This window comes from Apus apus, chromosome 3 (genome assembly GCF_020740795.1).
Source record: "Apus apus isolate bApuApu2 chromosome 3, bApuApu2.pri.cur, whole genome shotgun sequence".
Taxonomy (NCBI): Eukaryota; Metazoa; Chordata; class Aves; order Apodiformes; family Apodidae; genus Apus; species Apus apus.
Genome location: NC_067284.1, coordinates 110,954,590 through 110,969,590, shown reverse-complemented (window position 1 = coordinate 110,969,590; position 15,001 = coordinate 110,954,590). Strand labels below are relative to the sequence as shown.

General features: G+C 37.2%; 1 protein-coding gene across 4 annotated transcripts in view; it reads right to left on the bottom strand.

The window, feature by feature from the left end:
* ATAD2B (ATPase family AAA domain containing 2B) overlaps nt 1-15,001 on the bottom strand; it is a 77,635-nt gene that overhangs the window by 17,957 nt on the left and 44,677 nt on the right. For 3 of the 4 annotated variants that reach the window (XM_051614524.1, XM_051614526.1, XM_051614528.1), the window contains 5 exons: nt 14,649-14,784; nt 14,108-14,304; nt 11,273-11,432; nt 7,010-7,132; nt 3,577-3,714 (listed from right to left, as the gene is read on the bottom strand). In XM_051614524.1, coding sequence (XP_051470484.1) covers nt 3,577-3,714; nt 7,010-7,132; nt 11,273-11,432; nt 14,108-14,304; nt 14,649-14,784 — 754 coding nt within the window. The remainder of the gene's footprint in view (nt 1-3,576; nt 3,715-7,009; nt 7,133-11,272; nt 11,433-14,107; nt 14,305-14,648; nt 14,785-15,001) is intronic. The other variant, XM_051614525.1, reaches the window with a different exon arrangement.

The window sequence follows — 15,001 nt, the reverse complement described above, 5'->3', positions numbered from 1 at the left end:
TCCAAAAGGTAAAAAAATAGTTAAAATAATAAAAAACATATGGTACATGCTCTGCCATGTCCTTTGATAAAGCATTACTGAAATCATATGAATGCCTGAAGTACAGGGATTACAGGCACCACGGTAGCAGAAAGGTCCATGGAAAAAGACTAAACAGATGAAAATCAGACAAGGACTGAGAATAAAGCAGTTTCTGAGAAAGATTATAAACAAAAGACCTTTCTTTCTAAAAATCTTTTCTAAAAATACTCTTGCCAAAACAAAACCTGTCTTTCATTATAGAGCAGTAACATGTAGTTTCATACGATAGCAAGGATCCTAATGGAGGAGAAACCAAAAACCTAACATAAAAAGGAACACAAAATATTATTTATTTAGGAACTAGATTTTCTGCAGGAGGTTTTTTTTTATATCCTTGCTTTATGTCCCTACTGTTTGTTCTCTAGCGACCACGAATCACTGCAATTAGAGGAACAAGTTAGCAGTGAGTTTACTTCATATTTCATAAATTTAATTTTAGATAAAACTTAGTATTTTTAATGCTTCACGTAACACAAAATTTTTTTTTTTGTTCCAAGTGCCATTTTCACAGCTATCACATTTCTCATACAGCATACAACGTATCTTCTCTGTGTACTAAACACAAAATCTACAGCCCATCACCACAGTACACTATTGTTAAAGACTGAAAAAAACATTAGCATGTAAACCTAAATCTTCCCCATACAGTTTATTTATAGGTAGCAATAAAGGAAGCGACTGCAAGAAAGTAAATTCATAAGCAACATACTCCATCTACTGGCAAAACAGAGCAGCAGGAACAAAGTTTTACTATATGGCAACCCAAGAAATAAAGAGATGCTGATGTTTTATGCTAATGTGTATTTAAACTAATCAGTAATTATTAATTTACCAGACACACCAAAATGCATATTGATGGTAACTTCCTCTTCCACACACACACATATAAAGGCAAAACAAGGGCCCACTGACAAGAGGCCATGGGCAGAGACTGAAATACAAGACATTCAAATGAAAATCAAGAAAACCAGATTACTGACAGAGTGGCCAAGCACTAGAAGTGGTTTCCCAGGAACGTCATGGAGCCTCTGCTCCTGGAGATATTAAAAAAAAAAATTAACACCTTGAGCAGCCTGCTCTGAGCAGGGGAGTGAGAATAGATGATCTCCAGAGGTTCCTTCCAACCACAGCGATTTTGCGATTCTATGATCATACAACCACTTATAACAGGCTTTTGACCTATAATCCTGTTCTGAGTTCCCACCAGAACACTTGCACTTTCCTCAAAATACACCGTCGATACGGAAATATTTTGAATTATCCATGGCTGAACTCTTCCATATGGATTTTCAGCAACTTCTAGTAATGCAATACTTTTAAAACCTATTTATAGTGTGATATACCATCCACAACAGGTGGATTCCTAAAATGAATTTAATTTAAAAAAAAGTCATGATTTGTGATTTTTTCCTTAATCTAAGGAAATAATTATTTCATGTTCAAATAGCAGAAAAAAAGGAAGTTTTTCAGAATTATTAATTGGAATGTACAGAGCATATCCTGTGTAATTAAAATATATTAATCATTGTCCTTGTTATTCTGCTTGTGTAATACATTTTAGTCTTACAAAAACTTAGCTCTTGACCATATAAAAATTCCACTCTACCTCTAAAACCATCCTCTGTTCAGAAATCCCTTCTCTAAACTTGTTTCTTCCATTTATACAAATCACAATCCACCATATAATCTGCTGCTATTCCAGTACCCTACAATCTGTTCTCACTTACTCTAGCTCCTTCCTCCAAAGGAAGTCCTTTTAAGACTATGTCTCTTCCTAGTTTCTAGTCTCTGCTGAACTTAACATATCAATCTTTTAAGTGTGCCATGTACTATTCGAATCCCTTCTGCAGATCTCCTGGTTCCCTCTCTTGATTACTAGATGCATCACATCCCTCCTGGACTAACTGCCTTTCCCAGACTTAGCCTTAAAAGGCAGATTTTCATTTGATCATAGTCCCAAACATCACTAAGCCTCAAATTTTCTTGCCTTCCTACCCTTATCACCAAAATACCAGCAGGAACAGTGCCTTGACACTAACTTCTGTTTTGTTTACACACACAGAAACGCTGGCAGTGTCCTTCAGTCACTGGCTCTAGTCTTCAAAGGACTGCCACTGCAGCCACAGCATTTGGTGGAGAAGAGAGCAGAGGTACCAGAGGGGTTTTTATATGAGTTATCAGTAATGGCTGCTATCTCTCTTCCCAAGAGACATCCACCTTGGAGGTCTATAAACCCCACCGTCTGCTGCACAGCATGCTGAGCCAGGAGAGTGCTCTGTAAATCAGCCAGAGTGAGAATCTCTAGGTAGGACTGCATAGAAAACAAAACAAAAAAAACACCGAGAATCCCTTCTCTTCTCTCTCCCTTTTTGCATGAGCTGCCAAATGAATAAAGAACAGCTTGGATCCACATCATCAATTTATTATATAACAATTTATCCAAGCCATAACTCTGTATCATTGACTTTAATTCCTTTAACAGAAGAAATAACAGCTTCAGGAAATAAAACCACACCACACACCTCTAATTAATTAAACTATTTGACATCAATACTACCATTCATATATTAAAAATGTTCATCTCCAGGCAGTTATCACCATGCCTAGAAAACTCTCTCATCAAGGAAAAGCACCATGAAGGAGAGCACAAAGAGCAATGAAAATCTGTCAGCTCCAATCTACCAGTTTGCCTATTAAGCAATAATTGGTAATACTTAATAATACATTAATAATGGACTCCATATCTTCAGTGGGAAAGCCATGCATAGCTATCAGTATATCCCTCACAATCACTTTCTCTTACAGTCTTCATTTTGTTTGTAACAAAAATATATGTTGTGTATATACCTGTTCTAATCAACTTAGTCCTTCAAAATAATGAGCAGTGCCTCTGATTACCTACACCACAGCCACTTCTCACAATGCTAGAGATTTTGATCACTTAATCGGACTAATCCCGGAGGCTGCAACAAGAGTATCGTAACATCCTCCAATAATGGGTATTGACTACTGAAAAACCAGGTGCCATAAAGAGAAATACAGTTAAATTTGTAACTGATTGTCTATCTTTTAGCATGATACTGTTTGTATTGAAAATAGCAAGTAACCATAGTGCACGTGAAAGAGTATTAAACAGCATGTAGGTATGGAGCTGTGAATACACACAGAACAAACAAATCCTAACACTCAAACAGATAAAAGTGATCTTCTCATTACATCAGAATTGTCTGATGGTGAAAATAGTCTTTTACAAAGAAAACTGTAATATTCATTGTATTAGAGTAAGAGTTACTTGTTATTATCACGGAGCCAGAAATCCTGCTTCTTCACAACTTCTTAGGCAGAAACGTCATGCAGTCAGAAAAAGAGTATTTCCTAAAGGTCCATGCCTAAAATTACTTCTGTGAATAATCTGTAAACAGCAGTAGACACATCTGAAATGCTTGCCATCAGAACTGCCTCTCGTTTTGCACAATGACCGCTCAAGGTACTCACATGCACATTTATTTGCAGAGTTGGGCCACACGGCCATGGTGGGTTTTTGCTTGCTCCGAAATGCCTCTTCAGCTCGAGCTTCTGTTTTCCGTACAGTGGAGCCATGAGGATTTACTTGTTCTGCTGTTACTGATAAGCCTGCATGCAGAAGATAACCATACCTATTTAAATAAACCAAGCTGCAGAAAACTACTAAACTTAGAAAAAAAAACTTGGAATACCATGCTGCAATAAGAACACATCAATTAATATTTAGCTGGACGTGCAAAACAAAGGTAAGAATCAAGATTACTTGTTTCCTAGTGACAACATAACTTAGTGGTTGCATGGTCTTAAAACCATTAGCTCTGATAGTAAAATATGACTCTCTCTCACACTTGGGTCCCCACAGATTTCACTCTTCTACCCATACTTCCTCTATAAACCAAATTCTTATTGACTGTTTCCATTTTTTTCCTCATTTTAAACAGATTATTTAAAATAAGTGGCAATTCATAAGGACATTTTGTCATATCAAAAAGAGTATCTGAATAAAAACCTCGTATTGTCACCACGATTTATGTTATGTAAAATGGACCCATTTCAGAGTCAGTATGAGCTCTCAGGTTAAGAAAACACAATTCTGCTTTTAACAAAAAAGTCTGGTTTACTTTCTGTAACGTAAGTTCATCTCACAGCTTCTACTATTTCATAAGTTTTTTATGTAAATTCTCAAAGTGCAAAATTTCACATTGCTTAAGTATACTTTAAAGACATAAACAAATCTCTCCAGTTTCATATTTATGAACTAGACTTTCCTATCCATCCACTAAAACAAGTCTTCCAAATGTTATACCATGCCTCCAACAGTAATCAGAACAAAGTGATCAACAAATGACAAGAAAACTGATGGATACAGAAATTAAAAGATGCTCAGAACTCTCACCTAACAGTTAACAGTTCTAACAGTAAATAGAAACTTAAGGTACAAGTATTTTAAACTGCATAGAAAAGATATTTCATTACTTGAAACAGCCACCACTTCTACCTTGTTATCTGCTGGTTTCAATAAGAAGCTGCAAATTCCATTAACGTAGCTTTTTTTAAACTTATTTACCAACTTAGACCTTGTTATCCTTAGATTTACAGTCTTTCAAGAACAGCACCTCATTTCAGTAATACAATAACAAGGAAATCTAGTTTAATTCTAGATACTAATTTTATTATACAGTGTATTACTCGTTACATTGCAGTACCTCTTTTGAGACTGGTCACCAGTTTCAGTACTAAATAAAAATGGCAGATGGTAAAAAAAAACAAAAGAGTTGTGGGGAAAAAAGTGATGCAGAAAGTGCCTTTCATTTTGAAACTATGTAAGGCTGCTAAATAACTTGCCAAGAGAATTGTGAAGAAAATGGGATATGAAGCTTTTTAGCTTTAACCCTCATCTTCAGCATCCTGGAAATAAATTAAAAGTTAATACATGGCAGAATTCAGAAAATCAATGGCTTTTCAACTGGGTGAAGATTAAAAAGCCTACAGTATGTGCCACCTGCCTTCCAGACTTCTCTGTGATTTCCAGGCAAAAACACTTGACAACATTTCCAGAGAATCTTTGACACAACTCCTGATCCCGATATAGGACAATGTCTTACGCTTGCCTTACAGCATGAGGTTTACTCAGACCTCAAGAGCCCCATAACTGGTTATGAACAAAGAAAAAGATAATCTCATACAGCTTCCTTCATGCATTCCAAATCTGTCCTTGCAAATCCACTAAGCGATCTTAGCCTTCCACACTCTGCAGCCAGATCAACTTCAGAGTTTGGAACCTGTCCATTGCTGTATGTGAGGAGTTGTTATGCAGAAAACTACTGGTACAGTTAGTTACCTACCTATATCTGAAGGTCCACTAACCAGCATCTGACACCAGTAGCGCTTTCTTTTTCTGATTTAATAAGTTCATTGCATGACACCATCAGCCTTTATTATGACTTCTGAAAACACACCCCTTTCAACAGGGTCTGCAGGTTTTGCCCTCAGAAATATGTATTACTTGGTGACTGCCACAAAGGCAAGGGCAGCATTCCAACTAGCTCTTGTGAGACTTGCAAGGAGGGACTTGCAAACCATACAGTCACTCTCTGTAACAAAGACCTCTTAAAAAAAACAGTTACTTTAACCTCGGAAGCAATAACCTTTCACAATCATGAGGAACTCATAATGGATAATTAACTGAGCATAGCTCTCAGTGTGACACTAAGGCCAGCATTGTGAATATTTTTATACTTCTAATAGAAAAGTACAGAGGAGAAATGAAGGTATTATATTAGTTCTATTTTACAACCACGGTGAATTACAATTGGTTCTCTTATCCACAATTCAAGACACACCTTGAAAGCTTGTACAGAATTAAACAAAAAATGCAGGACTGAATGGGAAAATAAAAGGAACTACATCCATTCAAGCCTGAGGAAGAGAAAGCCTAATGATATTTGCATAGTTCAAAAAAAATGTATTAATAAAGGGTCTTTGATCTCCTGATAGAAGTATTTCAAGACCCACCAGCTATAAGGTAAGACTGACCAAATTAAGCCTAGAAATCAAATAATGCAGGTTTTTTACCATAGCAGGAGGCAAAGCAGGAAACAACTTGTCAAGGCAGAGCTGGAATTATTGAAATCAGTAATCCCTACATCAGTGTGAAATTTTGTTCTAATGAAATAGTTATGCCATTTTCAATCTTTTTCAGTTTTCAGGACTTTACAAATTCTCCATGGAGGTACAGAATCTTCCATGTAAACAGACACCTTACTGGCAATATGTTTCAGCTTCTGATTACCTTTTGTGGTCACTTTAGAAGTTGCTTGGAGGTGCACGGACAAGTTGAAAGCAACTACACTAATTTAAATAAAAACTTCATATGTCCTCCAATGTAGGGGGCTGTGTGTTCTGATTTTGGACTATTAGTTTGCATGCTCCCATCAATCTGGATGTAGTAGTTGTTTCTTACTCCAGAAAATCAACTGATTATCACCAAAAGGCCACTTTTGCACATGCCAAGGTGAACTGAAAAAAAACACTGTTTAAATGCCATCCTTCCTAATCATAATTTATTACTACACTGCATGACATGGCATGTTTATAATACAGCTCTGGTTTCACCACATCTTCATTTAGTACAGCAATCCCAATATGTATCCATTCACTATGTTCTCCAGTACTTTTTGTACCAAGAGGCAATAAATGCTTCTTTTATAAAGAAGCCTGGTGTCCTATCAGACCAGCTCACATAGTTGGAAAAAGGTAAGTTTCAAGCTCAGTCACCCTTCAACATGCACTTCCTGAGACTGACGTGCATTCTGTATTTCACTTTAATTTTTTATATAGACATTTATAAATTCTGTTTTCTATCCCATGTATGTTGTGTTACGATAAACAACATTAAACATACCTCTTTTCCTTCTAGCTTCCTTGATTTCTTCACACATCTTATTAAATTCTGGATCCAGTTCAGCAGCAATGATTGCATGAGCAGTGTCCTTCAATGTACAAGCTCTGTGTCTAATTATTTTATCTAGAAAACCAGACAGCACACTTGTTAATTTTATGACAATTATGTAAATTCTTTACCATGTCTAAGTTGCTCTGTACTGTGTAATACAACATTGAGATAGATGGAAGTAACAGGGAAATACCACCAGCATTTAAGAATACAGATGGATCACCACCATAGTATGCTCAAAAATCATAACCCAGCTATTTAAGAGTTATAGGACATCTCAGAAGTACAAACTGTTACTTTAATCAACAGTGGCATTTATAAACAAATGCAAACAGTGAACTATGAAAACACCTAAATCAACCTGCAATCCTTAGAAACTTGCTAGAATCAGCAAGTATACCAGTTTCCACAAGCAGATCTACACAGTATAATGGAGTACAGTGGAGAGAGTCTCAAAAGTAACAAGAGACTTGTCCAGGAGTTAATTTACCTACTGGGATCTATGAATGTTCATACAATTATACTGCCTGCAAGACCTGGCTTGCTTATATTCCTCCCCTGTTTTTTTGTTAACCTTTAATTATTGCCCAATTTTTACTTAACAGCTGCTAGAAAAATTCAAAATTGTGCTAAAACAGATTACTTTATTGCTTGTATTGAATAGCTATTTCTCATTTTAATCCATTCAAAAAAAAAACAGCAAGAAACAAGCCTTGAGTTTGCTACATTTTCATCTCTGCTTGGGGAACAGGACAAAAAAAATATATTGTCCACACTGGAAGTCTAAATGTGACTCATGAAAAAAACATTTTTCCAGAGAGGGCTGGTTCCCATACCTTTGAAACACACACACAAAAATTTATTCCAACACCACTGAAATTTGAAGTCATTGTAACTTAATAAGTAACCCCCTATGTGGAGGAAATTGACATCTAGAATGTTGCTTTTCAATGAAACCTACAAATACACCCATTGTTTGCTTTTAGTACAAACATATTTAATTTGTCAATTCATCCAAAATTAATTACTTTTTCCAGTGGATGGAGGTACTTCAACAGTAAACATCAACATTAATGTCTACAACATATAATACAATTCACAGATTTAATTTGTTTTAATAATTACTGAAGATAGCAATTAAGAATATCAATGAGCATTTATTAAACAAGGTTTATAATTGCAGAAACTGCAAATTTTACAGCTGGAAAAACTGCTGAGTGAACAAGAATATCTAATAACCAGCTCAAATGAGCCCTGCATATGTTTTCTGGGGAAATTTACTGCCACTGAAATCAACTGGAAACTAGAAATTTTTACCTACATGTATTTGTGAAGCATTATGGGTTGTGATCCCAAAAAACACACTTCATTCTTTGCAGATGTAATTTTGTGATATTAAACTTTTAAAAGTTGGTCAGACAATAATGTTTAAGATGGTCTCGCAAAAGAAAGGGAGGAAAGAAGGGGGAAAAAAAAAGGAAAATTAAGAATATTTGATGGAACTACTTCTGTCCTCATCTCCTGTGATGACCAAGACTCCCACAGACAGGGCTTCAAGGAGGCAAATGCTATTACATCTAACACACAACAGTTATGTTTCCATACCTTTAAGAACATTTACTGGTAAAAAAAAAGAAGGGAAAAAAAACCAACAAAACACACCAGCCAAAACCCCCACAACTTTATAACCTATCTGAAATTTTATAGCAAAGTACCAGGGGAAAAAAACAAACGAACAAACAAAGAAACAAGCAAAGAAGCCAGTTTTGAATACCCATACTGCATATAAAACCAGCTAGTCTGGTAGTCCAATTGCTTTTCCAACTGAACAACAGGACAGAAGCAGGTACACTGTGACTCCTCTGCAAATTCAAGCATGAAGCAGAGGCAAGCATACATGCCCAGCTTTAAAGAATGTGAACATTTATAGGTTAACAGATATACATAACAGGCTGCTAAGCCACTATCCATCATGTACTGTGTACAGCTCTGGAGCCCTCAGCACAGAAACACATGGAGCTGTTGGAGAGGGTCCAGAGAAGGGCCACAAAGATGATCCAAGGGCTGGAGCAGCTCTGCCATGAAGACAGGCTGAGAGAGCTGGGTCTGTTCATCCTGGAGAACAGAAGACTGCAGGGAGACCTTAAGAGCACTTTCCAGTGCCTGAAGGGGCTCCAGGAAAGCTGGGGAGGGGCTTTTCACCAGAGCCTGTAGTGACAGGACAAGGGGTAATGGTTTTAAACTGAAAGAGCAGAGATTTAGGTTAGACAGCATGAAGAAGTTATCTCCTGTGAGGGTGGTTAGACAGTGGAACAGGTTGCCCAGGGAGGCTGCAGATGCCTCATCCCTGGAAGTGTTCAAGGGCAGGCTGGATAGGATTAGGAGCAACCTGGTCTAGTGGGAGGTGTCCTTGCCCATGCAGAGGGGTTGGAACTAGATGATCTTCAAGGTCCCTTCCAATCCAAACCAGTCTGTCATTCTATGAATATTCAGTTAATGTTTCTGAATGCACGTAATGCTTACTCAGAATACAGCATCTGCTGTTTCAGCAGTATATTCATACAACAGCTCAAGAAATCTTGCGTGCCACAAGAGCAATACACCATCAGCTGTTGACAACACAGAGGACAGAACTATCTTTCATTACCTACTCAATGATGAGAAACTCCCAAGACTTAACTCAAAAATAGCCCGATCCGTTTCCCTCAGCTCAACCCTGGTGGTAAGAGAAACAAGATACCCTTTTATTTGGCTCCCTGAATGTATCTCTGAAGATCCCTTCTCTTTGGACAAGCTCAATGCAAACTTTTGCAACTAAATGTTCCCCCAAGTGTCTTTGCTATTTTATGTTTCTGTCACACTGAGCCTGCAATTCATGTTGTTTAAGATCCCGAGCAGATCTGACCTTACACGTCTGTAGTCCCACAACACCTGCTTTAAAACTTAAAAAAAAACCTCTTCAAACTACATTTCCTAGAATTAAACAAGCAAGCCCTCAGATCTAAATGGCTTAAAAATGAGAACAAAGTGTATATTAATGCCAGTTCTTCCCAAAGCCCTTCACTAAGTCACAGACATATGCCAGTCACATGCACAAGGTACTCCTCAGAACCCTCATCTTCTAAACAGGTGCTCTGCAGAGTAACTCAGAATCCCAAGTGTCCATCAAGGCTTTGATTAGTTCACATCAATTACACGTTAGAAGTCCTCAGACGTGTGTTATCGAGAACAGAGAAAACCTTCTGCAGTGTAATAGCAAAGCATTTTCTTTAGTGGTAAAACAAAATGCATCATAAATTGAAGAAACAGTTTATCTTCTACAGATATGAACCAGCACTGGCTTCAAAATGCAATGTGAACAAGTGTAACTGAGTCCTCTCATGAGACATTTGCAAGAACCTCCCAAAATCAAAAACTGGAGAAGCAAAATACAGAAAATCAGGCTTTAACCTGGTAAAATGATTTCACAAGATGAAAAAAAAAAAAAAAAAGTAACTCATTGATTGGACTACATTTGCAGATGCAACCAGATTTACAAGTATCACATTAAATTAAATCTACATTAAAAGGGTGGTTTTTGTTGTTTTATTGATGAAGCTGTCAGTGCAAAGGCTTTCTTTTGGCAAGATACACTGTGAGGCAGCCCTAGCCAAGACTAGACAAAGTGTTCTTTCCTTAGTTTTGAGTGTGAACAGCTTTTACATGCATGTCACTCTACAAATTCCATTTTAATTGAAAGCATCCCATCACACTTTGTCAAGACAATACCTTCTAATCTCTCCTAATCAGCTGCAACTGAGTTCCTTGCCTGATGATTCATTTAATTCTATCCCCAAATACATAGGTCTTAATTTCCGTGGGTGAATTTCATGTTCTAAGACCACGTAGAAACAAAGCAGGCCACTGCCAGACTGCATGCAGGATTCTCCACAGAGAATATACAAAGTCTATTCACTGAAAAGCAGCTATCAAATTCTAAAAGGAACTACAAAATCTAATTTATTAGAAAACTACTCTGAATGCTGTACTTCTCCTGCTCTTATGATGCCCCCCAGTGCACCACATGCCTCAGAATACTAAAACACAGACTGTTAGGACTTGCTTATCTAATTATCACATAGCATGCAGTTTAAATGCTTGAATAGTAAACAAGTACTTGATTAAATACCAAGCTTTCAGGTTTAGGTAGGCCAAAATGAAGTAAGTCCTTACCTCCAGGATCTTTGTCTGGGTTGTACTCCAATGCATTGCTGCAGATCAGGTCAATATCTGTTAGGAAATCCTTGGCTGTTAAATAGTTGTGTTTATCAATTTTGGTTATTACTGTTGATAGGTCCATTGGCTCTTTGATAACTTCAAGGTAATCTGAAACCTATCAACAAAAGGCACACAAATTACACAGGACCACATGCATTCCATTGGAACATTGCCAATTTCACATCTTTATACTCTCACTTATTCATTCAGCAGAGAGAGCAGTGATAGGACATGGGTTAGTGGTTTTAAACTGAAAGAGGGGTGATTTAGGTTAGACATCAGGAAGAAATTCTTCAGTGTGAAGGTAGTAAGGCACTGGAACGGGTTGCCCAGGGAGGTTGTGGAAGCCCCCTGCCTGGAGGTGTTCATGGCCAGAGGTTGGATGATGCTTGTGCAGCCTGGTCTGGTGGGAGGTGTCCCTGCTCATAGCAGGGAGGTTGGAACCTGATGATCTTTAAGGTCCCTTCCAGCCTTAACCATTCTATGATTCTACAATTCTAAACATTAACTAACAACAAATTTATGTTGAAAACAGATGTATTATGAGACTAAATAAAGCACAGGTCTTCCAAAGCTTTGGTAGCTCACCAATTATCTTTAAAAATTAACGTAAAGGTATTTCTGAGGCAGAATGTTTTACTGTAAATGTATTTTTAACTTTATTTAGACTGATACATTTTGATAGTGTTATAGCACTGTTTTGGGTTAGAAAGGCAAAACCAGCCAAACTCAACCCCCCAAAAAAAACACTAAGGAAGCTATATTTTGTTCACCTCGTAGGTGAAGTTCTCATTGACCAGAACAGTCAAATTATCAGGTTTTAAAGATCTTCTGCTGAATTGTTCTTTCAACCCTTCATTTAACAAAAAGGGTCTCATGTCTTCAGTCAATAAAACTGTGCAGAAGGGCAGTCTGAAGCTAAAGTCTTGTGTCAGAGGTTCAGTTTACTACAATTCTAACTTGTAACTGGAGATTCAGCATCCACTAGGGCACACTAAAAAGTATGTAATGTAATTAATGGTACCATAAGGGGCTCAAGCTTGATAGTTGAATGAACCTGCACAGCTGCTGCAACAAAGTTCAGCAAAAAAATCCATGATTTTGTTATTTACTTATAGGAAAAAAACTCTGTACTCCAATGTTTCAGTGTGTTTTAAGTTTATAATCAATTTAAATACTGGCAGCCTCAGAAGCAGTATTGTGGGGTTGTTTTTTTTTAAAAAATCTTCCACGAGAAGGTGGCTGCCAAAATTCTGAAGAGTTAAATACATACTCAGATCAAGTCATAATAACTCTGTAAGATTTTTTTTTCAAAATAAAAGTATCTGTAGATATTAATATAAAAATATATTACAACATACATGAACATTAATGCATTACTTCCATGGACAGCAGTCTGCCACCTAATTCCTTAAATATACACATCAAAATTTATTATTAATAATTAAAATGACAGGAACTCTCTTTTTATCTCCCTTTATGGAAACATGATAACTGCTTCAGTGATCTGAAAGCCAAGCCACAGGCTTCCTTTTCTTGTTAGCATCTCATCAGAAAGAATCTTCACTGGAAACTGTAAACCTAGCTGCTGAATTAGTCAGGAAAATCCTTGCCTTATCACACAGCAGCATTCTCTGCAACACAAGCAGGAGTGGAAGAAACTTAACACATTTTTTAAGGAAGTTAAGCAGACAGGACCTTGTAGAAAAGGAAACGACAGTCCCGTGCTTAAATGCTCCAGGTAGTACAAAAAGGATGACATTTAATTTGTATTTTTGTTCACTCCATCTGCAAAACAAGGATGGCAATTTGTTCTTTCTTTGAGTGCCCTTTAGATAGAAAGTTCTTTGGGGAAAGAAATCGCCTTTACTACAAGTATAGAGTTCCCTGCAATGTCAGGCTTCCCAAGCAGTTTCATAGCAAAAATCAAAGAAAGGGACTGCTCAGACCATGTAAGTTGTCACATTAAAGAACTTTTGTCAGTCTTTCAAAAACAGCTAGAGGACACCATAGAAAGCTCAACTTAAGAGAGGACTTTACGGGCCCATAAAAGATGCCTGTTCCATCCTGCATGGAATTTACACTGCAAATCTGCTTTTTACAATGCTGTAGTTTTAATGTCTCATCTTCCAAAAGGGATGCTTCTTCAGAAGCAATTAAGCATTTTTGAATGCAATGCTTGCATCAGGCCAGCATTTGATGTCCAAGTCAGACCAAACACAATCCTATTCATGTAGCAGCACCTGAAAATAGATTTGCAGATCGAACTGTCTCATCAGTTAGGTATGCACACTCCATAATCGACCCGTTAATGCCTTATAATGTGCTACTATCTGTGATTAATGGCATCTACAAGCATTACTGCTGAAATTATTCAATAATGCTGAATGCTGAATACATTACAGAACACAGATCACTTTCCCAATATTATCACGTCTATGACTATAATGCTGTAAAAGCTATTATTAAAGAATTAATTTATGGTTTCAAATATTTCAAGAGCGCTGGTAGGGATAGGAATGATGGCATTTTTAAGTGCTGATTTCAGTTATAAAATTGACATGAATGCACAAGGTTTCTCAATAGGACACTTGCACAGCCAAAGAACATGCTCCACCTCCTTACATCACAAATGATGAGGTGGTGACTACCTCACCAGCTAGAAATCACCATTTTAGATCACAAAGATAACAGATTCAACTCTTATTATCTTATCCATTTCCTTCATTTAGTTTATACTCATTTTCTAATAGTTTCAACTTCATTGTTTGCACATTACTGAAACAAGACCTCTTCAATATCCACCGGTTTGCTGAAGATGTTAAAGCGTTTATCTGTGGCCAGCCTCTTGGTAACATCCCTGAGAAACAACCGCAGCTCCCTCAACGTGTTCTCTTCCTGGTCCTCCATTCGCTGTTTTTCTGCTTCTGACAGCTCACGGGCTGGACATGGCAGTGCAAGAGGAAGAACTTCCAGAGCATGAAGAGCTAGGGAATTAAGAAAAAGAAAAAAACACAACAAAACAGGAAGTCAGTCACTGGAATTATTAACAACACAGTGGCTCTCAGGATTAGGCCACTCCAAAATTCATTATATATTTAATCTGCCTCATCAATCCATCACTGCGTCCTTAGCCCCACAGCTCTCCTCTTTCCAAAACTGGTAACTACATGCACAAAATTTAGTCTGGACATGGATTAGCAATGTAAAATATTAATTACACTGCCATTTACCCACATCTTTGGAAAAAAAAAAAAAAAAAAAAAGGAAAATGTCATAAAATAATACACTGAGATCACATTATTAGTGGTTTTACTGTAACGTAGTTTACCAGCCTGTTTCCTTCTTGGTGGGGGCATTGCTGCCTCATCAAGAATTAACCCTTTGAAAAATCGCCATCTGTCTTCTTCACTTGGTTTTTGAATATAAAAAACCTCTTCATACTGGATTCTGAAAATACATTTCACCTAAAAAAGGGGGGAAAAAAAAAAAAAAAGCCTTATGAAAATTGAGCCCTGACTCAAAAATAATGATCACATTAAAACACTAGTCACAAATTTTTCAAAATTCATCCCAGGAGAAAAAACAGTAAACTCTACCCAAAGCTGTGAACACAGTCTAGAGGGAACAAATACTTGTAATTCTCACTGAATTTCCCATAGTAACTGAACCTGCAGTATCCCA